The following is a 15606-nucleotide window of genomic DNA, read 5'->3' as shown; positions in this document are numbered from 1 at the left end:
GCTTGAAAACTGAAATGAGACGAAACCACAACACCATTAACATAGAAATCACTCTACAGCCGATCCAACAACAAAGTATGCACACTTGATAGCGGCCGGAAAAATATATGAAAATCCATTTTCGGCCGGTGAGAGCGTCTTGGCCGCAAATAGCTCTCTCTGAGAAGTACAGAAAAATTGAACTTTTCGATTGTACAATGCGTGTCGAAATCCGTCGAATTTCAGTCTTCAAGCACAAAAAGTCTTTTTTGGTCCTAGGTATGAAAACAGATATTTTCTCCACCGAATCACACGTCGCACTGGTTTTCACCCTATGTAAGCAAGTAACAGTTTTGTTAAACATAACGTGATATCCGAAGGAATATCTTAAACAAAAGAAGTAGCAGATTTAGGAATCACCGTGATACATCTGATCTATCTATATATCTACATCTACTGTTTCCAAGAGGTTAAAGTCGGGCATTTCATGATTCAGTTAAGTTTAACGTTTACCTGCGTAATTTATGAATTTTTTATTGCTGACATAAATGAAACTCTCATCACAACGAGTTTGAAATTATCTAGATTAAAATGTACCTAAAGTACGTCATTCTGCTGATAAACAAAAGACCACATTTCGATGAAAATGTATGATTGACCATATTCCAGAAACTTTCAGTTAACAGTTTGTGTGTATCTTTCGGATATTCGTAATAAGTATTGCAATGAAATCGATTAATTTTATGCTGGCGTAATATTGTGACTCTTTTCTGTGTTCACTCGCATAGACAATTTGAAAATTCCAATAAAAAATTTCTCCCGATTATAAGTTAATGAAAACGAAAATTTAATAAATTTTTATTCAAACGAAAAATGCTCAGAATTTCATAGCGCAAAAATATTTGCAGCAATGCAAATAGCTGTTTGAACAGTAAAGTGTGCTTAACTTTAAAGCAAATTCTTGCACAAGAAATAAATTTAATTTAGAGAACGTTTATTGCTGGTTATAATAAAATTGCTAACTACACCAAATATTCCAAGTGCAATTACTAGCTATGCTACAAGAAATTACCGCAAAACTTTATTGCCCATAGATGTGAGTTATTTTTACTTTAACTGTAAGTGTAGGTTCTTTCTTTCAAACAATTAGTATATCTAATGCCATGTTTTGGTAATTTCGATACGAGTGAGTCTTAACAACAAGCATAATTTCCTTATCTATAATTACGATACTTCGAACATACATACATGATTATAATTACTTTTTATCAAATGGTTTTTCTTACGCATTGATCGGAATTTTATCAAGAACACGACGTTGATTCAATGGAAACCCTTGAACTCTAAATATAGAGCAGCTTTAAAATTGATTTCTTGGAAATCTACAATGTTCGAGGCACCGACTTGAGAGATACCATTTATTAAGGTTCAACTTTCTTCTCTTCATTAATAAAGCAATAAAATTAATTAATTCTTCGTTACTAAGATATGTTTGAAATTTACATCAAATAATCAATCAAGAAGATTCATTACTCGATCAAGCGATTGAAAACCATGTTTACCTGATTTATTTTTGCCATCAGTGCCGCCACTTCATTTATGGACTTCACTTGTGCATAGATATAATGGGGCGCAAAATTATTGTAGGAAATAAAATTTTTACGGCGGAATGAGGTTTCAGAAACGACTAGTCATCTGTTATTGACTATAAGATAGAAGGTCGACCAAAAAAAACGACGATCTTAGGTTAACGTGCCACGATAAAGCTAAATAAGATTTTTTTCTATCTAGGCGATACATTGAACAAAAGAAGTAGCAGATTTCATCGCTATCGACACGCTTGATGGTTTTAAATGGTTAATAGCTTGAATATCTACGTACAATTTCTGGTTTAATCAAATGGTTCGTCGTTTGTTAACCGACCTTTCGCGTAAAGAAGAGTTGAATTACATATTTTTGGTGTAGATGATCTTACGTTCGTCTCAAAAAGCCGTCGAATCCGATCCAAATGGCCTAGTGCAGTGACGGCACCGTTTGCAATCCATAAAGATATATTTAAGTTACTGTACACTTTTCAAAACCACTTAAATCCTGAAGACACCGATGTACTAAAACTTATTGCTTTGAATCAAACAAAAAAAAAATTGTATTTAGCTCCGTCGATATTGGAATTGAAATCAATATGTTATACATATAACAAAGGGTCATTGATTTATTTACATTTTTCTTAAGTAAATTGTATACATTAAATAAATATTCATTAAGCATCGAACACCATCTATAATGAAGCGTCATGTTTGTGTTGAATAAACAACTCACTTTTTGAACATGTTTTGAGTAAAGATTTTGAATAATGGTTATAATACTCTCATAGGTCTCATAAATTGTAAATTGAAACCGAAATAAACATCTATTTTTGTCCATTTTCTTGGATGGATTTAAGAGGGTGCCGTTGATCAATATCTCCGCAAAATGTCAAGGTTCATAGAAATTCCTCGTATTTAGTTAGATTAAATAATGGAGCTTATTTGTCAAGTAGACGCAGATTTATTCCTTATTCATCTATTGCTGAAAATGCAAATGAACTATTTGTCAACGTATCTTCCATTCATTCGGAATACGGTCTCGTTACCGAGATATAGAGTGATATCGGTTTACATATCAATGGCATAAATGATGGCAAATTGCATACGGTTTTGTTAGGTCGATTGCACTGTTTGAAAAGAATGGGGGAAATTTATACAATTATTCAATTTCCATCTTGTACCAATGGAAACGGAAACGTATAACATTTCATTCAACCGATATTTAGTTCCGCAGTAACTATATTGATGTAGAATCCTTATAACCTAAGGGAATATATAGAAAATATACGCTGGAAAGTCCATTGCTTGTTCAAATATTTATGTGAACTTTGAAGAAAAATCAAATGTCTCATTAAAACATACTTCCTACATTATCTTACGTGAGGGGTGTGAGGAGACCGCATGTCGTCCAAAACGATGTAGAGGGTTTATTGGAGTTAGACAGTGAATGTAGTCCAGACAACTATCTAGTATCAGAAAATGGAAAGACTTTAACAAAGTTGAAGGGTTGTGCCTTATGTAATTGCAATTTACCTGCGCGTGTATTTTACAATGTAAATGGTCTTTATCTACAAATTTTCGTTTAAAGGAAAGACCAAACATGTATCTTCTTCTGTCAGCTAGGCGATGGTAATTGGAAAAAAATTCTCTACAAACACCATTTTGTCTAATTACCCAGTTACTTACCAAGTTAAATCCAATCAATTAAATCAATGTGCAAGCGTAAAACCTCTCAAAGAAAGAAGCTACGTAATTATGCTTCACCACGTATTCAGCGAGGAAGAAGTGGCAGGGTTTTATTCTTGATCCAGGTAGTAGTTACCGTAATAAAATTTTAGAGCCACTATTAGCATAAATTGTTTGCATCCAATTCGATTTCATCGAAGATATATTTTCGGTACCTTGCCTATGTAATCTACATACCCTCTCGAGTTCGCCAAGATATAAAGGATCCAAATAGAATAGACTGTAATCTAATGTGCAACATAATACGCGCGTTATCTCCATTGTTATATAGTTATAGTCAAATGAAACAATACCAAAAACATTTCCTGTTGGTAGCTTTGTCTCATTGGAAAATATATTTCAATTATAGGTAAGTACGATACTCCCGTTCGAATGGATTCATATTTCATATGAATATTTTACAGGGTGGTCGATTTATTGATTTAGCTCAAAATCAAACACTCAATTTACAAGTTCTAACTGCTACAGTTTTTTTTTTTGAAAAAAAGTATCAAGATAACTAATTGAAAATTAATGTTTCAGTGTCGGTGTTTTTGTAAAATGCGTAAAGTAAAGCCGATATCTACGTAGCGCAATGAAGAAAAAAAAATATAGCTACACGACAAAGTAAATGTTAGGAATAAACAATATCCGTAAACTGAAACATGGTTTTAATTACTCGTAAATTTACGATAAAAATTCGCGTCATATTACGGCATAAGTGATATTTTGTTTTGCGGTGCCTGGTCTCGATAACTTATAAATATTAGGTGCAAAATCGGAAGGAGTTTAGTGATTTTTGAATTATCGCTCGGATAACACTCGTGTGTTCAACGTTTTGGTACTTAAAAATGCGATTGAAAATCAACGCACTTGTTATACTAACGGTTAGTGATTTGTAATTATTTTGCAATGTCCGAGAGATTGTGACTAACGATAAAAATTTGGATTAAAAATGTTTTCGCTACAAGGTCGTTGTATAAGTAAAATAGGATGATTGGATAATGTGCTGTTCAATTGAAAAATCGTTTAGGTAGTTGGAAAGTTCCATTAACACAAATAATCTTTTTTTAAATCGGGATACGTGTCATTACATAATCAACAAATCTGTGACTCCTTTCTTTGTATGTTTCGACTAATGATTAATACAAAATCTATTACTTCATTAGTTTTACTCACATGTCTAGCATATAAGAGAAAACTTACGAGAGCGCAACTCTTTATTTTTATCGTCGTTTTCGATAAAAAAAGACGAGATAAGCCGAAGACTTTTCAATCTTTATGTACGACAGAGAGTAAATATTCAAGCCAATGAAAGATAAAAGATTCCAATTAGGAAAACATGTTTGTTTGTAGAACTTAGTTTTTTCGAAGTCATGAGTCCTGTCTAAAGATTATTAACCAAAAACTGAATTGATATCTATGGATTTGATATCGCTTCCTTATTGATTTACCTTTCATTTTCTGTACCCTTTTTGGTGGAGTAATAAAGTCCATTGGGAAGGGATCAGACACGCCTCCTTCCCCGGATAGTTGGAGCTAATGCACTCAACGAGATAGTCGAAATTTTCAATTTGTAGAAATAATTAGGATTCGGGGTCTATAATACCCTGTTTTGCAACCACTGACTCAAACAGAAATCAACGTATCTGGAAGCGATACATAGTCGAACTTTCAAAGAATCGCTCTACACGGTTGCAAATTGTCTTCGAAATGGTCTCTATTTGCACTATATCCAATCGACCAGTTCAGACCTGATGCAATGAGCTTTAAAGCTTAAAAATAAAATTCTCAAGTACGATACAGGATTCTGATCCCTTATGTGATGAAAATGATTTCACCGACTTCCAAATTTCAAATGTTAAAAATAACTTAATAACAAAAACATCGTTCAACGTTGTACGTCTCCTCAGAAACATTAAAAACCCAACTTTGTATTTTATGCTTCTTTTTTTCATAAAAAATTTAATTTTAAAATGTTGACTTGCATTTTACGCTGCTCCTTTTATACGGTCGTAGAGAAAAAAATGGAGCAGGTAACACTTTAATGTCAACTAAAATTAAACTTATAAATAATTATATATAAATTTTGCGGTGAACTGCATGCAGACCGACTTCTGTTTCGTTTGGCATATAAAGCAACTTTTATTTAAATGCAAGTTTAAATGCATTTGAAGTGTATATTATTTGCTCTGCTAGCCGGAACACAAAGAGCGAAAGCTAAAGTTCCATGAAATTGCATTTCCGATTCAAGTTTTATCTCCAGAAAAGAATGGTTCGAAAATATAAGTGACTTTACCTCCTTTTACCATTGTTGCTGCTATACGTAACGTTTATAGATCTTCTTGTATATACAAAATTATTAAACATACTGTAACGAATTATTAAAAACACGAACAGTGGCGAGGTCTACTATATATTATCCTTTAAGTTAAGTGAATAAATTATAATGCACTAACGGTTGGAAGGTTTAAATTACGCTGAAAATACCGTCCATTAACGATCAGGTGTATTCAAAAATTAATGCTCTGTGTAGTGCATATCGAATAATTTTTGGGTTAATTACGGTAATTGTAAAATGGATCGGAATAAGTAGTATATGAAATAACGGTAGTTGTATCCGCGTTTAGAAGGCAATTTTGTTGGTAATAAATTTGAACTGTGTGTGATGAAGTAGTACCGAAATGCACGTCTAAAATTGAAGTCATAAGTACTGTGCGCTCTCATTTTTCGTTCCTCCGAATTTCCGAACATTCTATAATGGGAAGCTATTTCTTGGACCAGTCTGCATGATTTATATAGCACATATAGCACAAGCTTATTTGTAGTTATCGTCATTCAACCTATTCGTTATTACTTACAACTAAAATATCTTTCCAGCTACTGCCCTGCATTCTTTCCACATCGATATACTCATTTACCAGCAGAGAAACTTCAACATGCGAAGACCGTCAATCTTCCGGCCTAATTTGCCAAAGCTGTGATCTAATTGCTACTTGCGTCAAAGTCAATAACATTTGGATGACGGTGCCGGTTGAACGATGCGATGTTGATGAAGGATTTTATTGCAATCTGAATGCTCAAGGCTGTTCAAATGCCACCGGGCCATGTCATCCGATTGGCTTTGAGGGAAATTTTGCCTGTACATCAGAGGGTGTTTATCCGGATCCATATGATTGCCAAAAATATCACATGTGCTACAAAGCCGGAAGTACGTTAGTATCAGCGAATATTGATTGCGGTGCTGATAAGGCATTCTCTGCAGCAACCGGTGACTGTTCGCTGTACATAAACAGTACCACATGCATCAGCCGACAGTACGATTGCTCAAATGTTGGGGATAGTAAATCATGGCCGGGAAATCTGAATATCTTTTATATTTGCAAAGCGAGAATTGACAACAGTGAAAGGATTTTATATCCAACATTGTATCGTTGTGCTAGTGGAGAAGTATTTAACGGACGGAATTGTGTTCAGAGAAGTGATTATACGGGACAGATTGACAGTGGATCGAATAATAATAATGGTGATAATTTGCCGTTTGTATGCACGAAGCCCGGACTGTTTCCGGTGCCGAACAATTGTCAATCATATTATTTCTGTAATGCATTTTTGCGATTGAAAATGTACAACTGTCCATTCAATACTCACTTTGATGCCAATGCAAAGTCTTGTTTAAGAGGAGCATGTTTAAATCGATAGTTTACAATCCGTTCATAGTTAGACATTTTCATTATTTATTTCAATTTAATGCTTTTCTTAATTTATGTGCTGTCCTAGATTTAATAATAAAAAAATATTGAATTTTCAACATCTTGTTCACGTTTTATTCTAGCAAAAGTTATGACCTCTTAGACAGGGTGTGGTTCCGAAACCGTTCGGGAATGTTTGAATATAAGTGTCCGAGCCATCTGGCACTGGAGTTTGTAAAGTGACAGGTGGCTCTTCTATCAGTTAGTTTACTAGTATAATGCTTGATTTCCTGTTACGCCGTTTACGCTTCGTTTAGCTAATCCATGCCTTTAAAATTCTTTTAAAAAAATCCCTCAAATTCCTATATTTTTTAAAAGAATTTTTGGGGTTCTTTTGTAATTCAATTGCTATAAATAGCCTATTTTTGGAAAATATTTCTGAAATCAGGGAAACATTTTTCATTTGCTACAGTCGAAGGCAGTGAAATTTCTACATGAATTTTCTTCAGCGATTTTTCAGCGGATACACACGAACAATCACTACTATTTGTAGTTGTTTATACGGTTGAAGCTGCTACACACTAGGGTGTGTCGATTTCAATTTTTATTTTTAGAGATTCCGGATTCCTTCCTACCGCGATCCACCATCGCACTAGCAATAATTATCAGCAAAATGTTTTTTTTATAAGTCAATATAAGCTTGCACCGAGGTTTCACCGAGGTGCAATTTTCAAGAATTTTATAAGTGAAAAAGTCATCTCTTTTGGGTGAACTTTTTTCAAACTATTGTTGTGATAGCTCATACCTCATAGAAAAACGCCCCATTTTTGGGACTTCCAACAGCGAAACCAAAAAATATTTTAATTTACCTATCGAAACTGTACGTCTGCTAGATGCGCTATTGAAATATCTACAAAATGATCACAACAATAGCCTGAAAAAAATTCACCCGAAAGAGATGACGTTTCCTAAAAAATAAAATTCTTGAAGATTGCACCTTGGTGAAACTTGGTGCTATACCAAAACGACAGTAAAACATTTTTTTAACTTTTTTTAATTTTTTAATTTTTGTACGTTTTAGTAGACCCTTCTAGATGCGGTACAGAGTTTGAACTCTGCAAAATCATCTGTAGATTTTTTTTTGGTTCGGACCCACAATCCAGCTACCTCGTTTAGCTCGAAAATTAAAAAAAGCAGCGGTGCAAGCTTATGTTAACTTATAAACAAAAACTTTTTGCTGATTATCATTGCTAGTGCGATGGTGAATCGCGGTGGGTCGGAATCCGGAATCTTTAAAAATAAAAATTGAAATCGACACACCCTACTACACGCACGTGGTAGTAGTAAAATAGTATACGACGTATTCTGAAATTTCACTGCCTCTAACTGTAAGTTTCTCAACGAAATTAGACTCTGCTCTTTGATGTGGTATATGTGAATAATATTCATAGAGATTATCCAAACCAACATGAAGCGGTTATTCCAAGGCAATGCCGAGCCATATTTCCTTTTTACGAATTAATATGTGATAGTGGATGTAGATGTTATCTACCAATACGTGTGGCTGATTGCGGCCGAAACTGCCTGTACTGTGAATGATCATTATTTGTCAACATCATAACATGAAGAAGAAATGTTATCAAAACAAAATTACTTCAATAGAAAGCCTCTCAACTTTCTATTGACTCAATTTTCCTGATAATATTTTTCATCTAGATGCCATCCTGTTTACGATTTCATAAAGTATCTTCATGCGTATTACGAATTTAACACCATTTGATATCGTATTCGATATAACTAGCAACTTTTGCTGACACAGTCTTTACTTTCTGGGTTTTATCGTCATTAAATACAAACATTAATGAGTAATTCCTCTCGTAAACAATGAATGAAAATGCAATCGTCACTAAAAATATATTTCTTTTGTTTATTAAACACATTCAGTTATACTGATTATGTTTATGGGATATGAAAATTATCGACACTATGCAATATCGTTTGCAGATGTAGAGAAGTTAGCATGGCACTGAGTTGGAATGTGGTGCTCTATTTCCATTCGTATTGCAGAAGTTGCAATTGTAGCTAGCGAAGAGCTTAAACTTTTTTAATTGGCAATAATTATGTAGAATGGGGGCTTATTGTTGCGGTAACACAGTTCGTTAAAAGAGATTGATATTGTGTCCAGAAAAGAGGATTTCTCAACTAAAAATATCTTATCGTAGGGTTCTGGAATATCACGACAATAAGTCTCCTTTTTTTAGCTTTTTATTCCTCATCTATTTAGCTTTGGCCGACCTCCACCGAATAACGCTGTTTCTGCCTCAGTGATAAATGATTTTCCTAGGCACACGATATGCAACAACCCAATTCCGACAACTTTGTTACATGAAAGCTATTCAAATTGTGATTTATAATGACGAAAGAATGTAACAAACGAGCTTGTAAGATATCCAAATATCATGTTGACATCGCATTCATTCGAAACAAAAATGCTTTCGATCCTTTCATTATACAAAATACCATCGAAGTAAGAAAATCTCTTCATATCTACTGATGCTTTGTATCGACATTATAGTCATTTATTGATTTAAAAGCTTTTTTATTCATCGCGAGTTCAATCGGATTTACGCAATCTTGTACATCCTTTCCTCTATCGCATTATATACTGTACGAAATCACAAAATCCCATTTATTATGTATTCCTTTGAACTCAAGCAATTTCGACTGACATAAACAAATATTATGGCAATTGATGCGTTCAAATTTTGTACCAATATTATTTGCGATTATCATTGAACACAGCACAGGCTAAAATCGAATTTTCCATGCACACACCGATATTCCATGGGAAAGACCTTTTATTACACATAGGAACAAAGTAAAATGGGTTCCTTTCGAGGTTTCTTTTTCTTCTTTTCCATTAGAATCGTTTCGCTTACTTTACATCACTCTTATCGCTTTCGCTTACACAATAATTTAACGGTTTCTCCTTGGATTTTACTGCGGATAATATACAATCTATTCGGTTGTGTACTCTACACGGTTTAACCGTTGCTGTGCTACTTGTATCTGCTGTACATGTTGACAAAACACAATTCGTTTGTACAAAGGAAATCCGATAAGTGATAAGGGTCAATTGTGTTGTGTTTATATTGAACTTTATGGGCATAATCGATTCCATCGGGACCTGTTTGAACAGGTCTTATTACGTTGCTGGCGGTCAGATCAATTAGATTTTTTTTTTTTTAATAAATTAGTGTTATAGTGCTCACAACCCATTTAGGTAAGCGTTTCACACGAGTCAGTTAAATAGATGGTATGTTTGGGTTTGGTTCTCGATTGGAATAGATGGTATGAGAACCGATCGGTGTAAGTCCAGACATTATTGAAGTATTTTTTTATTTAAAGGAAAAATTAAATGTGAAAAGAAACTTCTTTTCAAAATCAATTTTGGTTCGATACATTCGCGCTCGAAGAAAAATAAATTTCTTCAACCGCTGCATCATCCACGGATTACTGCCCGAAACAGGCCTTCATCGTAAAATAAAACACAACATTCTCTAAAACAAATGAAAATTGAATTTAACTATTTCACTTCACTCTTTATCAGAACGTATTTCCATCACATAAACAAAAAACAAGCTGATTTCGTCGTTTACGACTCATCAGTGCACCTTTGTCATGACCATGTGCATATCAGCTCGTACACTTTTAGACTAAATCAAATCAAGTGTACGAAACACATCACACGCTGACCGTACTGATAGAACAATGGGTTACTGTAAATACAATTCGCTCGATGCTTCGAGAACCTAATTGTGAGTTTTTGGTTATTTTCATAGCAGAACTATGACCGAAAAATCGCAAACAAATATACATTCAAACGATCATCTAAGATGATATTTACGTTAGAAATTATTTTGCATATCGAAAGGCTAACCATACCTCCGTGTTTTAGAGCACACAACTCGGAATCATTTAAAGGAAAAATTAAATGTGAAAAGAAACTTCTTTTCAAAATCAATTTTGGTTCGATACATTCGCGCTCGAAGAAAAATAAATTTCTTCAACCGCTGCATCATCCACGGATTACTGCCCGAAACAGGCCTTCATCGTAAAATAAAACACAACATTCTCTAAAACAAATGAAAATTGAATTTAACTATTTCACTTCACTCTTTATCAGAACGTATTTCCATCACATAAACAAAAAACAAGCTGATTTCGTCGTTTACGACTCATCAGTGCACCTTTGTCATGACCATGTGCATATCAGCTCGTACACTTTTAGACTAAATCAAATCAAGTGTACGAAACACATCACACGCTGACCGTACTGATAGAACAATGGGTTACTGTAAATACAATTCGCTCGATGCTTCGAGAACCTAATTGTGAGTTTTTGGTTATTTTCATAGCAGAACTATGACCGAAAAATCGCAAACAAATATACATTCAAACGATCATCTAAGATGATATTTACGTTAGAAATTATTTTGCATATCGAAAGGCTAACCATACCTCCGTGTTTTAGAGCACACAACTCGGAATCATTTAAAGGAAAAATTAAATGTGAAAAGAAACTTCTTTTCAAAATCAATTTTGGTTCGATACATTCGCGCTCGAAGAAAAATAAATTTCTTCAACCGCTGCATCATCCACGGATTACTGCCCGAAACAGGCCTTCATCGTAAAATAAAACACAACATTCTCTAAAACAAATGAAAATTGAATTTAACTATTTCACTTCACTCTTTATCAGAACGTATTTCCATCACATAAACAAAAAACAAGCTGATTTCGTCGCGATTTTTCGGTCATAGTTCTGCTATGAAAATAACCAAAAACTCACAATTAGGTTCTCGAAGCATCGAGCGAATTGTATTTACAGTAACCCATTGTTCTATCAGTACGGTCAGCGTGTGATGTGTTTCGTACACTTGATTTGATTTAGTCTAAAAGTGTACGAGCTGATATGCACATGGTCATGACAAAGGTGCACTGATGAGTCGTAAACGACGAAATCAGCTTGTTTTTTGTTTATGTGATGGAAATACGTTCTGATAAAGAGTGAAGTGAAATAGTTAAATTCAATTTTCATTTGTTTTAGAGAATGTTGTGTTTTATTTTACGATGAAGGCCTGTTTCGGGCAGTAATCCGTGGATGATGCAGCGGTTGAAGAAATTTATTTTTCTTCGAGCGCGAATGTATCGAACCAAAATTGATTTTGAAAAGAAGTTTCTTTTCACATTTAATTTTTCCTTTAAATGATTCCGAGTTGTGTGCTCTAAAACACGGAGGTATGGTTAGCCTTTCGATATGCAAAATAATTTCTAACGTAAATATCATCTTAGATGATCGTTTGAATGTATATTTGTTTGCGATTTTTCGGTCATAGTTCTGCTATGAAAATAACCAAAAACTCACAATTAGGTTCTCGAAGCATCGAGCGAATTGTATTTACAGTAACCCATTGTTCTATCAGTACGGTCAGCGTGTGATGTGTTTCGTACACTTGATTTGATTTAGTCTAAAAGTGTACGAGCTGATATGCACATGGTCATGACAAAGGTGCACTGATGAGTCGTAAACGACGAAATCAGCTTGTTTTTTGTTTATGTGATGGAAATACGTTCTGATAAAGAGTGAAGTGAAATAGTTAAATTCAATTTTCATTTGTTTTAGAGAATGTTGTGTTTTATTTTACGATGAAGGCCTGTTTCGGGCAGTAATCCGTGGATGATGCAGCGGTTGAAGAAATTTATTTTTCTTCGAGCGCGAATGTATCGAACCAAAATTGATTTTGAAAAGAAGTTTCTTTTCACATTTAATTTTTCCTTTAAATGATTCCGAGTTGTGTGCTCTAAAACACGGAGGTATGGTTAGCCTTTCGATATGCAAAATAATTTCTAACGTAAATATCATCTTAGATGATCGTTTGAATGTATATTTGTTTGCGATTTTTCGGTCATAGTTCTGCTATGAAAATAACCAAAAACTCACAATTAGGTTCTCGAAGCATCGAGCGAATTGTATTTACAGTAACCCATTGTTCTATCAGTACGGTCAGCGTGTGATGTGTTTCGTACACTTGATTTGATTTAGTCTAAAAGTGTACGAGCTGATATGCACATGGTCATGACAAAGGTGCACTGATGAGTCGTAAACGACGAAATCAGCTTGTTTTTTGTTTATGTGATGGAAATACGTTCTGATAAAGAGTGAAGTGAAATAGTTAAATTCAATTTTCATTTGTTTTAGAGAATGTTGTGTTTTATTTTACGATATTGAAGTATGTTATAGTCGAATGTGCTTGCATGCATGTAACTATTTTAATAAAGAGAAATGGGACTGAAATACATCATTCACGGAACCAATCTAAATTGTGAAGTATACTTGTATACTTGTATACGTGTACAGCACATTCTACCGTACAATTTCAATTAGTTTGTATGGAACACGATTATTTAACCTATCGTTTAACGTATAATGGCAATAATCACGACCATTACAATCGTTACAATAAACTTTGTGGAAAAGTTACGCTGAAGTGGAACGTACTTGTCCTGTTCATTATAACTCGATTGGCATTCCTATAAAAAGCCAACAAGCAACGAAAATAAATAAATATACAAAATCCCAACCAATTTCCTAATAAAGCAGCTCATTTATCATGATTGTAATGTATTACTGTCACTGTGTGTTCTTGTTCGGCTCTGTTTATTGTGTACACATTAAAAGGCAACGTGTGGTGGAGTGTTACATTAGAAGCCGTACACATAGGAAATCCTTTGTCGCCTCATCGAACCCTAGTGAACAGAATACGATTTTGCTGGTATTACTCTTTGTAATATTCACAACATAATCAAGATATCGGTTGTAATTTATTATGAAAATTTCTATTTACCACCCATCGATCGTGATAAATATTCACATATTATACGGTGTATTGTATATGTTAAGTCTAATATATGAGATATTTTTTTGTATTTTGTTGTTCACACATTGACTACGAGCAGGCCGGTATATTTTCCATTTGTATATCTGTACTTCGAATGCTGGGCGATTAATATGCTAATTCAAGAAACAATCACTGTCAAAGAAGTTAAAGGAAATTACATTTGAGAGGCTATTCTATCTGGATCTGGATATTTCGTATCACGTCTGTAATACAAGAAGCTATGTTTAGATTTATCCTAAATTTTGGATGTTTAATTAATTAAGTTAATAGATTAATAGACAAAAGACGGAACAACAATCCGCCGACTGATGGCTCCATATTATGTTCTAATTTAGTGTGAAGAGTTTATGGTTACCACGCCATATATAACAATATACCAATCAATCCGAGGTAGCTTTAACTGATGGCTCTATATAATGGTGTCTAATATAGTGTGTAGTTACTACAATGTAGTTTAACAATACAATTCAATTTCTTGTTCTACTTTCTACTGGAAAAGTTTATCCATTTAATCTCGATTGTATGAAAGTGCAGCTGTACAGCTGTTTTTCCTTTATGCGAATTGCAACTTTTTTTATGGAATGAAAACTTTATTTTTATTAGAAAAGACTTAGTTTACAATTTGTGCCATTTACTAATTTTTCTGTTGTAAACGTTGCTGCACAATAAAAAAAAGCACAGGCCGACAAACAAACAAAGTAAATGTTAAGTATATCCGCAACAAAGTTCTATATTGAGGAAACGATGTATAATTTAATAACTGAGTTTTGAAAAATGTTAACTCAATGGAAAGTTATGTTCGAATTAGGCATTTGGAACGTTTCCAATAAATTCAATAGTCGAATTAATGTAATACGAAAACGAATTGTATCTACTAATTTAGTCATGCGTTGCTTGGAATAATGTTCAAAGTAGATGAAAGGTATAATATTTGTACAGTATGGCATGGCTCGCACTCTCGTAGGGCCTTTTACTGCTGGTGTTAAATTCTAGGTAATTCTTGGAAATTTAGGAACGCTCAATTAACCCATGGGCATTTTCAGAAAATTTGTGCGGCCAAATGATTTTTGAGTTATTGTTACCCTATAGTATATGGCCTATACCATGTATGCATTACCATCTGAACCTTTTGAATTATAATGGGAAATTTTTTGAAAAAATGTGGGAATTGGGTACGGGTTAGGCATTTTATTTGGTATGCCCACCTCTAATTTCCTGATATAAATTCATATTTCAAACGATAACTTTGAGAAGGAACTTACTTAGCATTTCCCTCCTGTCCATACAACAATTTAAATTTTGATTCAATATTTAAATGAATTGTTAAAATGATGTTTCTGTTGGGTTACATTAAATGAAGTGGCAAAATTGAGTAAACCAAATTACATAAAAATGTCAAAGTACATGCTGAGTAGTAGTAGTTGTCGTTGCAGTAGTTGCAATCTTAACTGTAAACTATCGAATGGTAATATTGAATACAGTAAAATTTCAACATGAATTTGCTTCGGCTGTTTTTCAGCTGATCCACAAATACGATCGAAACTGTTTATACTTGTTTATACGGTTAAAGCGTCTACACACACGCACGCACGTAGTAGTGGTGAAGCCATATAAAGACGTATAAACAGTTTTGATTGTTTGTGTACATCAGCTGAAGCAATT

At 33.9% G+C, this 15606-nt stretch overlaps 1 protein-coding gene across 1 annotated transcript; it reads left to right on the top strand.

Moving 5' to 3' along the window:
• The first annotated feature begins 4081 nt into the window (after positions 1-4081).
• On the top strand, positions 4082-7092 carry LOC119078786. The gene is made up of 2 exons (XM_037186502.1): positions 4082-4177; positions 6171-7092. The coding sequence occupies exons 1-2, from the start codon at positions 4142-4144 to the stop codon at positions 6990-6992; spliced, it is 858 nt and encodes a 285-aa protein (XP_037042397.1). The 5' UTR covers positions 4082-4141; the 3' UTR covers positions 6993-7092.
• The last annotated feature ends 8514 nt before the right edge of the window (positions 7093-15606 follow it).

This window comes from Bradysia coprophila, chromosome III, assembly GCF_014529535.1.
Source record: "Bradysia coprophila strain Holo2 chromosome III, BU_Bcop_v1, whole genome shotgun sequence".
NCBI lineage: Eukaryota > Metazoa > Arthropoda > Insecta > Diptera > Sciaridae > Bradysia > Bradysia coprophila.
Note: the sequence above shows the minus strand (reverse complement) of the source record. Positions and strands in the feature narration are given on the sequence as shown.

Coding starts and splice junctions, on each gene's coding strand:
- LOC119078786 (XM_037186502.1), top strand. CDS start 4,142: ATGCGATTGAAAATCAACGCACTTGTTATACTAACG. Junction 4,178..6,170: donor ACGCACTTGTTATACTAACG/GTTAGTGATTTG, acceptor ATATCTTTCCAG/CTACTGCCCTGCATTCTTTC.